Genomic DNA, 14,797 nt, shown 5'->3' with positions numbered 1-14,797 from the left:
CCCCAAGATTGCTGTCCATTTTTACAGCAGCCCCCCGAAAGGTGTAGAAACCCAGGATGTGATTGCTAGGTTAATTTGTTAATTAGTTGATTAATTAAGCAGCACCTCCCTCACCGGGGGGCCCTCCCCGTCTTTTATGCTTCGTCGTCCCTCAGGCCCCACCTGAGTGCACACCTGGTAGGACCGGATCTTGCAAGCCTCTAGAAGCTGGAACCACAACGCCTGGCCAGGTAGGACCTATGTAGTCAGCCGCAGGCAGATGTGGGTGATGGAGACAGACAGGAGCTGGGAGCCCTCCGTTAGGACCCCAACTGGAACTAGGAAGTGGCTGTTCTCTGAGGGCCGAGCCAGCTTTCACGTGAGTGTGTGTGAAGTTCCGCTTCCATGGTCAGCCTCTTTTAGGGCCTCCCACAGCTTCCTGTTGGGGCTTCCTCTCAGTCTCAAGATACCAAGATCTCCAGCCTCTTCCCCCAAAGATGCTGCCACTGCTGCTGCCTCTGATGTGGGCAGGTGGGTGCCCTCGGGGATGGGGCAGGTGGTGGCTGGGCTGGAGTCGTGCTGACCTTGGTTCCTTACAGGGTCCCGGGCTCAGGTCTACTGGCTGCAAGTGCCGGGGCCAGTGAAGGTGCAGGAGGGCTTGTGCAAGCTCGTGCCTTGCCAAGTCTCCTACCCCCAGAAAGGCTGGATCGACTCTGACCCGGCTCTCGGCTACTGGTTCCGGGAAGAGGACGATCCCTTCCAGGATGCTCCGGTGGCCACAAACAACCTAAACCGAGAAGTACGGGAGGAGACCCAGGGCCGATTCCACCTGCTCGGGGACCCCGGGACATACAACTGCTCCCTGGACATCAGAGATGCCCAGAGCGGGGACACAGGAGCGTACTTCTTCAGGGTGCAGAGAGGAAATTCCGTGAAATACAATTACAAAGAAAACCAGCTCACTGTGCACGTGACGGGTAGGGAACAGGATCAGGGAGAGGACATGGGGGGATCCTGGGACCCCTGCTTCTTGTCCCAGGAGAGACCCAGGGGGACGGGATACTCAGATCTCTCTCCCTCTCCTCCCCAGCCTTGAGAAAGAAGCCTACCATCGACTTCCAGGGGCCCCTACTATCTGGCCACCCCAGGAACATAACCTGTGCAGTGCCGTGGGCCTGCAGGCGGGGGACGCCTCCCACCTTCTCCTGGACTGGGATCAGCCCCACTCTGCTGGGTTCTGGGGCACCCCAATCCCCGGTGCTCACCTTCACCCCGGGGCCACGTGACCATGGCGCCAGCCTCACCTGCCAGGTGACCTTCCCGGGAGCGGGGGTGACCGTGGAGACGACTGTCCAGCTCAACGTGTCCTGTGAGTGCTGGGCCGGGATGCCCAGGGCCCTGCGGGCAGGGGGGACAGAGGGCCAGGGCCTCGGACACGGGGCGGTGGTCCCGGAAGCTGGGGGCTGGAGGAAGGGAAGAGAAACACCAGACTCCGCCCCTTTCCTGTTTCTAAATTTTCTTGAGGAGAAGGGTCAATGCCCACCTTTCCACTGCTGAAAAGGGAACAATTCTATCTGTCTGTCCAGATGCTCCATGGAACCTAACCATCAGTGTGTTCCGAGAAAACGGCACAAGTAAGAGCCACCTCTGCTCTCTGGGGATGTGGTGGAAGGGGGGTGTCTGCCCCTCAGAGCAGATCTGGGGTCTCAGAGCTCAGCTGGGAGGAAGGCTCAGGCCAGGTGAGGGCACAGCAGAGGTGGGAAGTGCCCCCACTCATCGGTCAGCCTACAAACTGGCATCCCCCCAACTCCGGACCCTACTCTCACCAAGGTTGCATGTGACTCCTCCTTGCCAAATCCAATGGCTGCGCTGTCACCGGTGCCAGGGCTGTCCCCAAAGCCCAAACCTCCCTCGTTCCCCTCTAGTTTCCTTTGACCATTTTGATTTTATTTTTTTTTTAAATAGCAGGGAGAATATTTAATGAGAATAAAACAGGACCCAGCATGCTGTGCTCCTCCTCTCTGAGTTATCTTGCAAAGACAGCCCAGGCATGTGCCTCCGAACACACATCCACGCACAGCAGCAAACTCCAGACTGCTCAGCAGCTTTATTTTTTTAAAAAACAAACTCTTCCTATGTGAATCATTTTAGATTTACAGAAAAGTTGCACAGATAATACAGAGAGTTTCCATAAACCCCTCACCAGTTTCCCCCTTTGTCAGAATCTGCCATCCCTGTGGTACATTTGTCATAACCAAGAAGCTGGCATTGTAGTTTGCTATTAACTGAACTTACTTTTTTCTTAAACATATATATTTTGCAGATCTTTCGGGTTGAGCATAGGAAATCTTGACTCTTATTAAGGACGCTTTGGCTTTCCGAGTATAAATATATCATAGTATAGCATTCTTAACTGGCCCCTCATTGAAGGAAAACTGTGTTGTTTCCAATCGTTTGGTCATACAAACCTGAATGAACAGCTCGTGTGCACAGTTCTCCCATGTTCACATGTGGATAATTTTCTAGAGAAGGAAGTCCTGGACCAAAGAATATATTTGTAACTTCTACAGACCTTTGCCAAATTGGCCTCCACTCTATTTACATTCCCACCAGAATATGCCTATTTCCCAGCTAATGATTTTCATCCTTGCTGACATCATACATGAATTCGTTGTTATTTTATTTGGCATTACCATTTTGTGAATACGTCAAGGGTCTTCCGTTGTGTTGAAGAACAATTCTTCTTCTGAGGACTTTTTCTTAGTAATCTGTGGAAACTTTTTTCAGATTAGGAGAGTCCATGATTGGTTCATTGAAAATGTCGATTTCCAGGATGTTGATGGCCTTTTGACTCAGCCTAGGCTGATTTTGCTGAGAAAAACCAAGTGTATTATTTTACTTAGTTGCATTCAGAAATGTGCTGGAGTTGGTTCTTTCCTATTGGCAAGAGCCAGTTACCTGTAACTTTTTCCAACTCTGGGTTCAGTGATTTCAAATTGGCTCCCACGATGAGAATATTTACACCACAGAAACTGGCAAGTGCTACAATTCAGGGTTTTTGCTGTTTAACAACAGAAAGCTGTTGTTAAACATTTACCGTAGCCACCAGCTGCATTTACCAACCTTTCCTTCTATGCCTCTACTTTCCCCCTCATCTAATATTAGCTTTAAAATCACCTTCTTTTTCTCCCAGTAGCCTCATCTCCAAACATTCCCATTCACAGGACTATCTATTTTTACGTGAGCTTGCAAGGTAGGTTCAGAGATCAGCTGTGGCTGTACCTCCTGTACCTTCCCTCCGAAAGTTTTTCCACACCGGTCTTATTCTCTAGCCAGTTCCTACATGTTCTTCACAGTTTACATAAGCCTTCCCTCCTCCAGGAAGTCCTCGGGTCCTGACAGTCTCATTGACCTGTCCATCAGGACTCCCTCCGCCTGGGCTGCCCCCATCACAAAAGGTGTCATGCTGCCTTGCGAATACCTGCCTTCATCTTCTCTTTGAGACTGAGCTCCTCAGAGCTAAATTATGCAGGTCTTTGAGAACTGCTGCTGAGAGACTAAATGGCAAGACGGCAAATTTGGGACCTGAGTTGGTACAGATGGCTGAGACAGGAGGCATGAGACCAGGGCCAGGTTGGACGAGCACGTATGAGCCTCTTGGAAAACCGTGGTATCTGTTCTCAGTTCTGTCCCCTTGGGGCCAAGCCTTGGTTGTACCAGACCCTCAGGCAATGAAGTGAAGAATCAGGTCTGGGCTCAGCAGCGCCCCCCACAGCTCCCTCTTTCTCTCTCCAGAACTGAAATACGGGGGGAATGACTCAGCTCTCCCAGTCCTGGCAGGGGAACACCTGCGTCTCCTCTGTGTTGCCGACAGCAACCCCTCGGCCAGGCTGAGCTGGGTGCGCGGGAGTCAGACCCTGAGCCCCTCGCAGCCCTCGGACCCGGGGTTCCTGAGGCTGTCTCGGGTGGAGTTGGCGGATGAAGGAAAATACACCTGCCGAGCCGAGAACGCGCTGGGCTCTGCACACGTCTCCCTGCGCCTCTCTGTGCTCTGTGAGTGTGGGGACCCTCGGGGGGAGGAGACCTGGGTCCTGGGGAGGGGAGCACCTCCTGACCATTTCGCTACCCCCCCAACAGATCCCCCCGAGCTGCTGACCTCCTCCTGCTCCTGGGAGGCCGAGGGTCTGCTGTGCAGCTGCTCCGCCCGGGCACAGCCGGCCCCCTCCCTGCGCTGGCGGCTCGGGGCGGGGCTGGTGGAGACTAACGGCAGCCGCGCCCCCGCCACAACCACCTCCAGCTCGGCTGGACCCTGGGCTCACAGCAACCTCAGCCTCCGCGTGGGGCCCGGCTCCGGCCTCACCCTCAGCTGCGAGGCCCGGAATGCCCTCGGGGACCGGAGGGTCGCTGTCTTCCTGCTGCCAGGTCAGGGGGTACGAAAGGCAATGGCTGGGAAGACACTGGGGAGTGGAAGAAGTGGGTCTGAGCAGGAGGGGGCGAGTTCAAGGTCCTCGGTCCTTTGGTTGGGGCGGGGCCTGGGGGGCCGGGGGCAAAGGATGGAGTCCGGAGGGGACCGCGCGCGTGTGGGCTGTGGATCCGAGATGGCTGGGCGCTCGGGTGCCTGCGGATTTGATCAGGGCTCACCCCAGTTTTCACGGTCCGCAGGGAAACCAGCTGCTGGGGCCTGTGCGCTCCAGGGGGCCGGCGTGGGTGCTGGCGGCATGCTCCTCCTCGTTCTCTGCGTCTGCCTCATCTTCTTCATGTGACTTGGGGCCGCGTTTGGGGGACGGCTCGGGGTGGGGGTGGTGGGAACTCAAAGATGCGCCAACACCCCAAGCCCAGAACTGAAGGGACATGGAAAGGCAGTGGCGCCTGGGACGGGGAAGGTAGCTGAAGCTGGGTCCAAGAATTTCGCCCCCTGCCGTCCTGGCCAGGTGCGGGGGCGTCTGTTCCCACCCCCTGGTGCCCACTGTGCAGGAGGGGCATGCCTGCCCTCGTGGTGGTCTCTCATGCTGGCAGCAGGCCCTCAAGCCCTGCCTCGGTCACCCCTCTTTGGCTTGTCCCCACGCGTGGGATGAAAAGACCTGGTCTCTTTCCGCAGAGTGAAGAGACACAGGAAGCAATCCGCGGAGGCAGCGGCGAGCAAGGATGACGTCCACCCTGTGCTGGGTCCCGCCTTCCAGAAGGGACACGTAAGCAGCTTTCCGTCCAGTGTCCCAGCTGGTCCAGGACCCCCCACCGCGCTGCACTTGGCGCGCCAGGCCTTGAGCACCTGGTTTTCTCCCCGAGTTTGTTCCTCCAGTGGCCTTTCCCACAGCAGCCACGCGGGTGTCACACCCGGGAGCTCCCCTCTCTGCCCTCCTCCCGTTCCTGTCCCAGAGCCAAGACTTTTCCAAGTCCCTTCCATTTTTCCTTCTTGCAAAGGTATTTTCTCCGTCTGTCCCCCTTCCTGCTGAGCCTGGCTTCTCTCCACACTGGCCTTGGCCCCAGGACTCCCTCTCTCCTCCTCTCCCACGAGCTTTCAGAAGGAAATTTCCCAAACAGTGGCCGTCTGGTGGCACCTGGTGCTGAGAGCCTCTGCTTGCTCCCCGACATCTAAGCAGCTTGTGCCATAGACATGGTCAGAGGAGCAAGAGCTCGGGCCCCAGGTCACCTGAAGGACAGTCTTTGCTGCCTCCTCCAGACCCCTGCTTCTCTGACCCCTTCTCTCTCTTTTTTAAAATTAATTAATTAATTTATTCATGAAACATAACCACATACAAACACATTCTTCCCATATGATCATTCCATTCTTGTTATATAATCAATAACTCACAATATCATCTCCTAGTTGTATATTCATCATCATGATCATTTCTTACATTTGCATCAATTCAGAAAAAGAAATAAAAAGAAAAAAGAAAAAAATTCATGCACACCACACCCCTTACTTCTCCCTCTCATTAACCACTAGTTTTTCAATCTACTAAATTCATTTTAACATTTGTTCCCCCTATTATTTATTTACTTTTAATCCATGTGTTTTACTCGTCTGTCGATAAGGTAGATAAAAGGAGCATCAAACGCAAGGTTTTCACAATCACACAGTCACGTTGTGAAAGCTATATCATTATACAATCATCTTCAAGAAACATGGCTACGGGAACACAGCTCCACATTTTCAGGCAGTTCCCTCCAGCCTCTCCATTACATCTTGCCTAACAAGGTGATATCTATTTAATGTGTAAGAAGAACCTCCAGGATAACTTCTCGACTCTGTTTGGAATCTCTCAGCCATTGACGCTTTATTTTGTCTTATTTTGCTCTTCCCCCTTTTGGTCGAGAAGGTTTTCTCAATCCCTTGGTGCTGAGTCCCAGCTTATTCTAGGATTTCTGTCCCACGTTGCCAGGAAGGTCCACACCCCTGGGAGTCATGTCCCACGTAGACAGGGGGAGGGCAGTGAGTTTGCTTGCCTTGTTGGCTGAGAGAGAGAGGCCACATCTGAGCAACAAGAGAGGTTCTCTGGGGGTGACTCTTAGGCCTAATTTTAAGTAGGCTTAGCCTATCTTTTGTGGGGTTAAGTTTCATATGAGCAAACCCCATTGGGGTTCAGCCTATTGCTTTGATTATCCCCACTGCTTGTGAGAATATCAGGAATTCTCCACTTGGGGAAGGTGAATTTTCCTCCATTCTCACCATTCCCCCAAAGGAACTTTGCAAACACTTTTTATTCACTGTTCAAATCACTCTGTGACTTATCTGGGCATCACTCTGGACAAACCTACAAAATCCCATGCCCTATGCAAGGTTCCAAGTACTATGGTGTTCAATTAAGCTGTCCGCATAAGTTATATTAGAAACTGCACTAGCCAAAATATAAATTTTGTACCAAATAAACATTTTTTGCTTTAGTCTGACCCTTCCTCTCGTCCCTCCCAGGGTCATCTGAACGAATCCTGTGCAGAGGACTCCTCCGACACTCTGCCCTGCGCGTCGGCCTCCAGCGAGGACCCGGAGCTCCACTACGCCACCCTCAGTTTCCACGGCCTGAGGCCCCGGGACTTCACGGACCAGCAGGCGGGCAGCAGCACCGAGTACTCGGAGGTCAAGGTCCGCCAGTGAGAACCGGCGGAGCCCCCGGACCTGCGCCTGGGGGCGGGGTCCGGAAGGGCGCCCGGGGCTGGAAATGGCAAACAGAACTTCCTTGAAGCGGTTTGAAGTTCACACCGGAGAGCCTGAATTCGAATCCAGGCTCAGCTACTTGCTTGCTAAGCGTGTTGCGTCCGCTGAGCCACTTGACCGCTCTGTGCCTCCTCTGTAAAATGAGGATTAAATGGTGTTCATTAAGAACGCTATTAGGTGGGGGAAATGCACGAATTGCATTAAATACAGCATTAAGTACAGAATGGAGGTGGAGAGGGGGACCCAGTTCTTTACTACGTCCTTTTATCCTGCTTGACTGTTTTTGAGAACCGGTATTATTCTTTTAAAAGTAAATTTATTTGAAAATTTAACTTTCTGGTGGGAGAATATATCTGCAGAACATATATCTCACAAAAGGACTCATTTCCTGAGTATTTAAAGAATAGATAAACATCTTCTACAGATCAATAAGAGAAAGGTAAGACAGCTCAATGGAAAAACAGATATTCAAAAGGCCAATAAACCTATGGAAATGTGCTCAATTTTGGTAGCTGTCAAGGAAACAAAAATTTTAAATCGCACTGTTGTACCACTACACAACCACCAGACTGGCCAATATAATAAAAATAATATCGAGAAACGTAAAGGATTTGGAGCAACTGGAATTCTCACATGCTGCTGGTAGGAGTGGAAGTTGGTATGACTGCTTGGAAAAATGTTTTGCGCTCTACTAAGGATGAACATATGAGCCAGCACTTCCACTCTTCAGTGTTCACCCAAGAGAAGCGCATAAAAATATTCATTAAACGTATATGGGGCTCTCCACAGTGGCGCAAGTGGTGATGGCTGGAGAATGGAACCCACTCAACTGCTCATCATAGTAAGATGGGTATGTTTAAATTGTGGATTATTCAAGAGATAGAACAAGTGAAAACTTCACACGACACATATACATTTTACAAGCATAATGCTGGGTGAAAGAACCCAGACACAGCAGAGTGTACCCTATGTGGTGTGGTTAGAAGCAAGTTTAAAACAGGCAAAACAAATCTTTCATAGTAGAAATGCAGGTCCTGGTGACCCTTTAGGGGTAGGAGCTGGAAGGGGGCAAAAGGAAACTTCTGGGCATCAGGTGATTATCTGTTCTTGGATCTGGATGCTTCTCAGATGTGTTCACTATGAGAAGAATTCTTTACTTTTACACATTTATTTACTCTCAGTAAATTTAAATTAAAACTTAAAAAAAGAGTAGCCCTGTAAATGCCTAACTCTATCCCGAACTGTAAGCTCTCCCAGGGCAGTGACGAGGCTTTGTTCAGTTCTGCCTTTTCAGTGCCCAGCTTTGCCCCATGGCAACAAAAAGTATCCTCCGTAAATCTTTGAAATGACTTGAACTGAAGCCCGGTGGAGTTGACAGCACTCAGGGGATGTGTCTAGCTGTTCTCGTTTGCAAGCTGCTGGAAAGCAACATACCAGAAATAGGATGGCTTTTTAAAAGGGGAATTTATTAAGTTGCTAGTTTACAGTTTTAAGACTGTGAAAATATCCAAATTAAAGCAAGGCTCTAGAAATATCCAATCTAAGGCATCCTGGGAAAGATACCTTGGTTCAAGAAGGCTGAAGACATTCAGGGTTTCTCTCTCAACTGGAAAGGCATGTGGTGAACATAGTGACATCTGCTAGCTTCCTCTCCAGGCTTCTTGTTTCATGAAGGTCCCCTGGGGATGTTTTCCTTCTTCATCTCCAAAGGTCTGTGGCTACGTGGGCTCTTGTGGTTCTCATGGCTCTCTTGGATCTCTCTCTGTCTGCAAAATGGTTCCTCATTTAAAGTATTCCAGTAAACTAATCAAGACCCACCTGGGATGGGTGAGTCACATCTCCAGCTAATCAAAAAGTTAACACCCACAATTGGTGTCACATCTCCATGGAGATAATCTAATCAAAAGATTCCAACCTACATTATTGAACGGGATTAAAAGAAACAATTGCTTTGCTAGACATTGCTACCTATCATAACTTGCCAAATCCTAACCAGGACCATTCCAGCCAATCCTAAAGAACACCTAGGGCATCATATAAGATTCCACAAGGGTTCCATGTGCTAGAGTAACTTTCCAGAAATCTACAACCTCCACATGGGTCCCTGGACCAGATAAGTCCTGAAACCTAGAGGGCCCAGCCTCTCCAGAATATCAGATAGTTCCATCTCCCTACCCCATATTATTGACATCCCCTTCCAACATGAAAAAATTACAATGGCCATAGCCCAAACACCCCTAAAGAGAGGGACAGAAATATCAAAGGTGATGGTGGAGTTATACAAAGAAGATAGGATTTAACATACGAGTATGATTGCTGAATCATTAAATTGATATCTCTTCTAGTCTCCAGTATCTTCGAGCAGCTAGAAGTAAAAATCTAACATTGTGGAATTGTAACCCATACCAAACTCTGAAATATGTTCTACAACTAATGGTGGTGCTAAGCTTTGAAATTTATTACATTTTGTATAGATGTCATTTTTTACAAAAAAGAAAAAAAAACTCGTTTGTGATGATAAAAAATAATATTTATTCCTCCTAGCCTCCCATATTCTGGAGCAGTTAGAAGGAAAAATCTGAAAGGATCGTATGGTAGCCCATGACAAACTATGGGATCTGTCCAGTAACTACCAGTTGAAGGGAGCTTTTTTCTTTCTTTGCTTTGTATAGATGCTATATTACACAATTAAAAAGTTAAAAAAGAAAAGAAAAGTTGCTCCCACAAGATTGTTATCAGGATTAAAACATGGCTTTCCTAGGGTACATAACCCTTTCAAGCCCACACACCAGCCCAGACCTCTCTCCTGAGCTCTTAATTAAGAGCTCTGTCCAGGGATACCTGGTGCCTGAGCCAGGAAAGCCTCGCCCTCCTGCTCCTGGGTTAGCTCTGATTCCCCAGCAGGACACACGTTCTTCCTGTCACCAGATCTTTGGAACTGGCCTCCACCCCTCCTCCAGTATCTCAGAACCCCACTTATGATCCCGGACTGGCTCTTCTCTACTTGTTCCTCTTAGAGGCCACTGTCTAAACCACTTCCTGAGTGTCTTGAGTCTGAAATTTCCCCTCCCCAGCCTTTGGGGGCTGTCAGTGCCCTTGGCCACAGTACAATGTGTCTCAAGCTCCGGCTGCAACACTAATTCCCTCCTACCAGCCCTCCTTTGGGACCAGGACTCAGTTCATGTCTCCATCACTGCATCAGTCACGGCGTCTAGAGAATGCTTTGCTGAAGGCAGTAGAGGGAAGTGGTCAACATTTAAAGCTCTTCCATCAGACCATGAACTGAAAAATACCTGCTTCACCACTTGCCCGCTACTGCTTCCATTGCTCATCTGTTAAATGGGAATAATAACAGACCTGGGTTCATGGGTTCATCGGGCTGATATGAGGCGTAAATGAATTACCACATGCAGAGTGCACTGCACAATGCCAGAGGGGATGGTAAGTCCCCAGGAACGGTCAGCTCCGGATGGCCCATTTAGCCAATGGCCCAAAGCTGCTAGGGCAATCATTGAACCCACTAAATGACCCTTAGGTTTCAAGCTGTAACCTGTAGTGCTGGACTCTCTACCAGCACCCTGAGTGGACGGGCATCCATGTACTTATGGGGAAATCGCTGATGTACAAATTAGCAAAAGAGAAACACTAAGTTTATCACGAGTACTTGTGGGCAGAGCTTTGCTTGGCTTCTCCTCCGCCTCTCCCTCTCCCCACTCCCGTGAACCAACAAGTCCTGGATCTGTCCCCTTTCCTCTAGCCCCAACTTATCTTCCTGGTCTCATCCTCTCCAGCCTTCATGGCACCAGCTGCAGGAGGGTCTTTTTAAATCTCACTTCTGACCCTATCCCCCGCTTCCATGCCGGCCCATTGCCCTCAAAATGAGGGGCCACCTCCAGTGAAAGTTCCTCAAGACCCTTTGCAGTCTGGCCCTAAGCTGCCTTACCTCTTCTCTCAGCCACCCCACCTCCAGGCGCACACCTGTCATTTCCTGAAGGCGTCATGCCTCTGTGTGCCTTTCCACGCTTTGATCACATGGTTACATTTCACTGTAATTTTGTCCCTTTTCTTCACCTATGCAACACATGCTCATCCTTGGAGAACCAGCTCAATCAGCACCGCAGTAGAGAAGCTGCATTCCCTGCCTTGCCCCCACCGTTAGGATTAGAGCGATGCTGAGCAACCTCAGCACAACTGATATTTGGGTGTTTGGGGATGGATGATTCTTCGCTTTACAGCCCTGTGCACTGGATGTAGCAGCATCCCTGGTCTCTGCCCACTAGATGCCAGTGGCCCCTTTCCACCAGCTGTGACCATCAAAAATGTCCCCAGACATTGCCCATGTGCTCAGGGAAACAAATAGACAAAAATGCCCTGGTTGAGCGCTACAGGATTAGATCCTCCCTCCTCTGGGCACACACGATGCCTAAAGAGAATGATGCACTTTCTCAGGCTCTTCTTTTCAAGTCACCACAAACACCACTACTTAGCTCCTGGCCAGTTTCAAAACACTCAAGTAGATTTCGAGTCCTTTGCCTCAGATGACTGATGACAGCCTTGTGAAATCTCTACGTTTCCTCCAGGTTTCCACATTCTTCAAACTTTTACTGCCTGGCTACCCCATGCCCCAGCAACCTTGAGAGGAAGTCAATACAGTTTCTGTCCTGGGGGGACCCAAGTTCCTGCACGGGGCGAAGATTGTGGAAGGGACAGAAATATGTACATTATTAAAACAGTGTGGATGGGAATTGGGTATTAAGTAGACAACTGCAACCTAGTATCTGGCAGCCCAGGTGGAAGAGCCCTGATCTCTGCTATGATTAATATGATTTTACCTGTCCCTGAATCAACTGTATATTTTCTGCTCACAGACCTGTGTACACCCGAGGGCTGGACTGCCCTAACCTGAGGAGACCTGGTGAAGTCACGATTTTCCTGACCCTTCTCCATCTTTTATTTCCCAGGCCCTGCAGCACACTCAATATTTTATATTGATTTCATGCTGAAATGACAAGATTTTGTAGATAATGGGTTAAATAATGTGTATGCAATTTTCCCCCTTTATCTTTTTACTTTTTTAATGTGGCTACTAGAAAACTTAAAATTACTATGTGGCTTGACATTATATTTTTGGTACAGAAAACCATGTCCCCAATGCATAGGACAATGTGGGTGAACCTTGAGGACATAATACTGAGTGAAATAGGTCAGACACAAAAGGACAGCTGCTGTGTGATTTCACTATTATGACTCTGGCAAAGGTAGTTTTGGAGTTTACACCGTAGAATATGGCAGATCTGCAGGTACACAGAGGCTAGAGACAGGGTAAAGGTGATTCAGTGAGGTTGAACTTAAATGCACGGGAATGGACAGAAGTGACAATAACATTGCCATGCTGGTTTGAAGTTTTTATGTACCTCAAAAGCCATATTCTTTAAACCTCATTCAGGATTGCTGCGTGGGAGCTTTCTGACTGTTTCCTTAGATGTGACCCATCTCCCTGGATGCCTTAATTTGGACATGTTCTAGTTTGCTAGCTGCCGGAATGCAATATACCAGAAACAGGATGGCTTTTAAAAAGGGGAATTTAATAAGTTGCTAGTTTACAGTTCTAAGGCTGAGAAAATGTCCCAATTAAAACAAGTCTATAGAAATGTCCAATCAAAGGCATCCAGGGAAAGATACCTTGGTTCAAGAAGGCCAGTGAAGTTCAGGGTTTCTCTCTCAAATGGAAGGGCACATGGTGAACACAGAGTTTCACTCTCATCTGGAAGGGCACGTGGAGAACACGGTGTCATCTGCTAGCTTCTTCTCCTGGCTTCCTATTTCATGAAACTCCCCAGGAGGCATTTTCCTTCTTCATCTCCAAAGGTCGCTGGCTGGTGGGCTCTGCTTCTCGTGGCTATGTCATTCTGCTCTGCTCTCTCTGAATCTCCTTCATTCTCCAAAATGTTCCCTCTTTTACAGGACCCCAGAAACTAATCAAGACCCTCCCAAATAGGTGGAGACATGTCGTCACCTAATCCAGCTTAACAACCACTCATGATTAAATCACATCTCCAGGGAGATGATCTGATTACAGTTTCAAACATACAGTATTGAGTAGGGATCATTCTGCTTTTATGAAATGGGATTTAGATCAAAACATGGCTTTTCTAGAGGACATGCATCCTTCCAAACCAGTGCAAGACATTTTTATAGCCTTGCCTTAATTTGGACATTTTCCTGTCCTTAGAAAGTATAAACTTGCAACTTAATAAATTCCCCTTTTTTAAAGCCATTCCATTTCTGGTATATCACATTCCGGCAGCTTTTGCAAACTAAAACAATTGCCTTATTGAAGGTGAATGTGATTGAAAGGGGATGTATAGTGCCATGTATCTCACTGATGAATTTATGATTTTAAAAAAGTTCTTGCGTGAACTATTTCAAAGATTTGATATTGGACAAAGAGTCAATAGTAGAGGAGTGTAGGGCGATAACTAAAAGTGCATACTGTGGCCAATAGTTAACAGCAAGACATTAACAGTACCACAGCACTACCAGAGGCAACTAATTGGGGGGGGGGTAGGAGGGACAAGTGATAAGGGGTAGTTTTGATTTGATATTTGGTGAGGCTGTGTTTGTCGGTTCATTATCTCTACGGACCAATGAAACTGGTGTCAAATTGAGAGTGCTGCTGATTGTACAACCAAGTGAGGATACAGTAAGACACGATTTGTTTATTTTGGACATTATCCATGATGCCCAATAGCTGGAGGGAGTAGAAGGCTACAATGACTGAGAAGCTGAATGGCAAAGTGTGATACATTTATATGATGGAATGTGGTGTGGCTACAAAAAGGAAGGCCATCAAGAGGCACGCAATGAACTGAATAAAACGGGGACAATGTGTCATGCAAAACAGGCCAGAAACAAAAGAACAAATACGCTATGGTCTCCTTTAGAAAATACTTATAAGAAAATGGGAGCCTAGATTGTAAACCTTTATAGCAGCCACACTTAGTCTGAAGTTGTAAGTGTTTCTAATTCTGAGACATTGAGCTCTAAGTGTATCAGCTGGTATCTCCCTGGAACTTTGAGTAAATCTGTGATACCTAAGACCCAGAAATGGAGTGCTGCAGTTTTGAAAGTTAGCATAGCTCTATACCTTAACAGTTAAGGTAACTGAAAAAGAGATCCGGCCTCAATTAGAGATTAAAAACGAAGCCAGTCTGGCTGGGACTAAGGTAAATCAGAATACAGGGTAGAAGATGATAGTGTATATAGACTCTGGACTACACCTACCGTGCTGGTGTGAGATGATGTGTGGGCCCTGGAAAAGCCATGTCTTAATCCTAATCCCATTTTGTAAAAGCAGCCGTTTCTTCTAATCCCTATTCAGTACTGTATGTTTGAAACTGTGATCAGATCATCTCCCTGGAGATGTGATTTAATCAAGAGTGATTGTTCAGCTGGATTAGGTGATGACATGTCTCCACCTATTTGGGTGGGTCTTGATTAGTTTCTGAAGTCTTATAAAAGAGGAAACATTTTGGAGAATGGGAGATTCAAAGAGAGCAGAGCAGAATGACATAACCACGAGAAGCAGAGTCCACCAGCCAGCGACCTTTGGAGATGAAGAAGGAAAATGCCTCCTGGGGAGCTTCGTGAAAAGAAGCC

At 48.3% G+C, this 14,797-nt stretch overlaps 1 protein-coding gene across 1 annotated transcript; it reads left to right on the top strand.

Annotated features, from left to right (window-relative positions):
* The first annotated feature begins 431 nt into the window (after positions 1 to 431).
* Positions 432 to 7,491, top strand: LOC143658735 (sialic acid-binding Ig-like lectin 13). The gene is made up of 9 exons (XM_077130957.1): positions 432 to 510; positions 579 to 956; positions 1,070 to 1,348; positions 1,566 to 1,613; positions 3,775 to 4,032; positions 4,117 to 4,401; positions 4,642 to 4,738; positions 5,078 to 5,168; positions 6,896 to 7,491. The coding sequence occupies exons 1-9, from the start codon at positions 477 to 479 to the stop codon at positions 7,076 to 7,078; spliced, it is 1,653 nt and encodes a 550-aa protein (XP_076987072.1). The 5' UTR covers positions 432 to 476; the 3' UTR covers positions 7,079 to 7,491.
* The last annotated feature ends 7,306 nt before the right edge of the window (positions 7,492 to 14,797 follow it).

The sequence above is a fragment of the Tamandua tetradactyla genome, chromosome 16, assembly GCF_023851605.1.
Source record: "Tamandua tetradactyla isolate mTamTet1 chromosome 16, mTamTet1.pri, whole genome shotgun sequence".
NCBI lineage: Eukaryota > Metazoa > Chordata > Mammalia > Pilosa > Myrmecophagidae > Tamandua > Tamandua tetradactyla.
The sequence above is the reverse complement of the archived record's forward strand: the minus strand, read 5'-3'. Positions and strand labels throughout refer to the sequence as shown.

Coding starts and splice junctions, on each gene's coding strand:
- LOC143658735 (XM_077130957.1), top strand. CDS start 477: ATGCTGCCACTGCTGCTGCCTCTGATGTGGGCAG. Junction 511..578: donor GCTGCCTCTGATGTGGGCAG/GTGGGTGCCCTC, acceptor GGTTCCTTACAG/GGTCCCGGGCTCAGGTCTAC. Junction 1,614..3,774: donor GTTCCGAGAAAACGGCACAA/GTAAGAGCCACC, acceptor TTCTCTCTCCAG/AACTGAAATACGGGGGGAAT.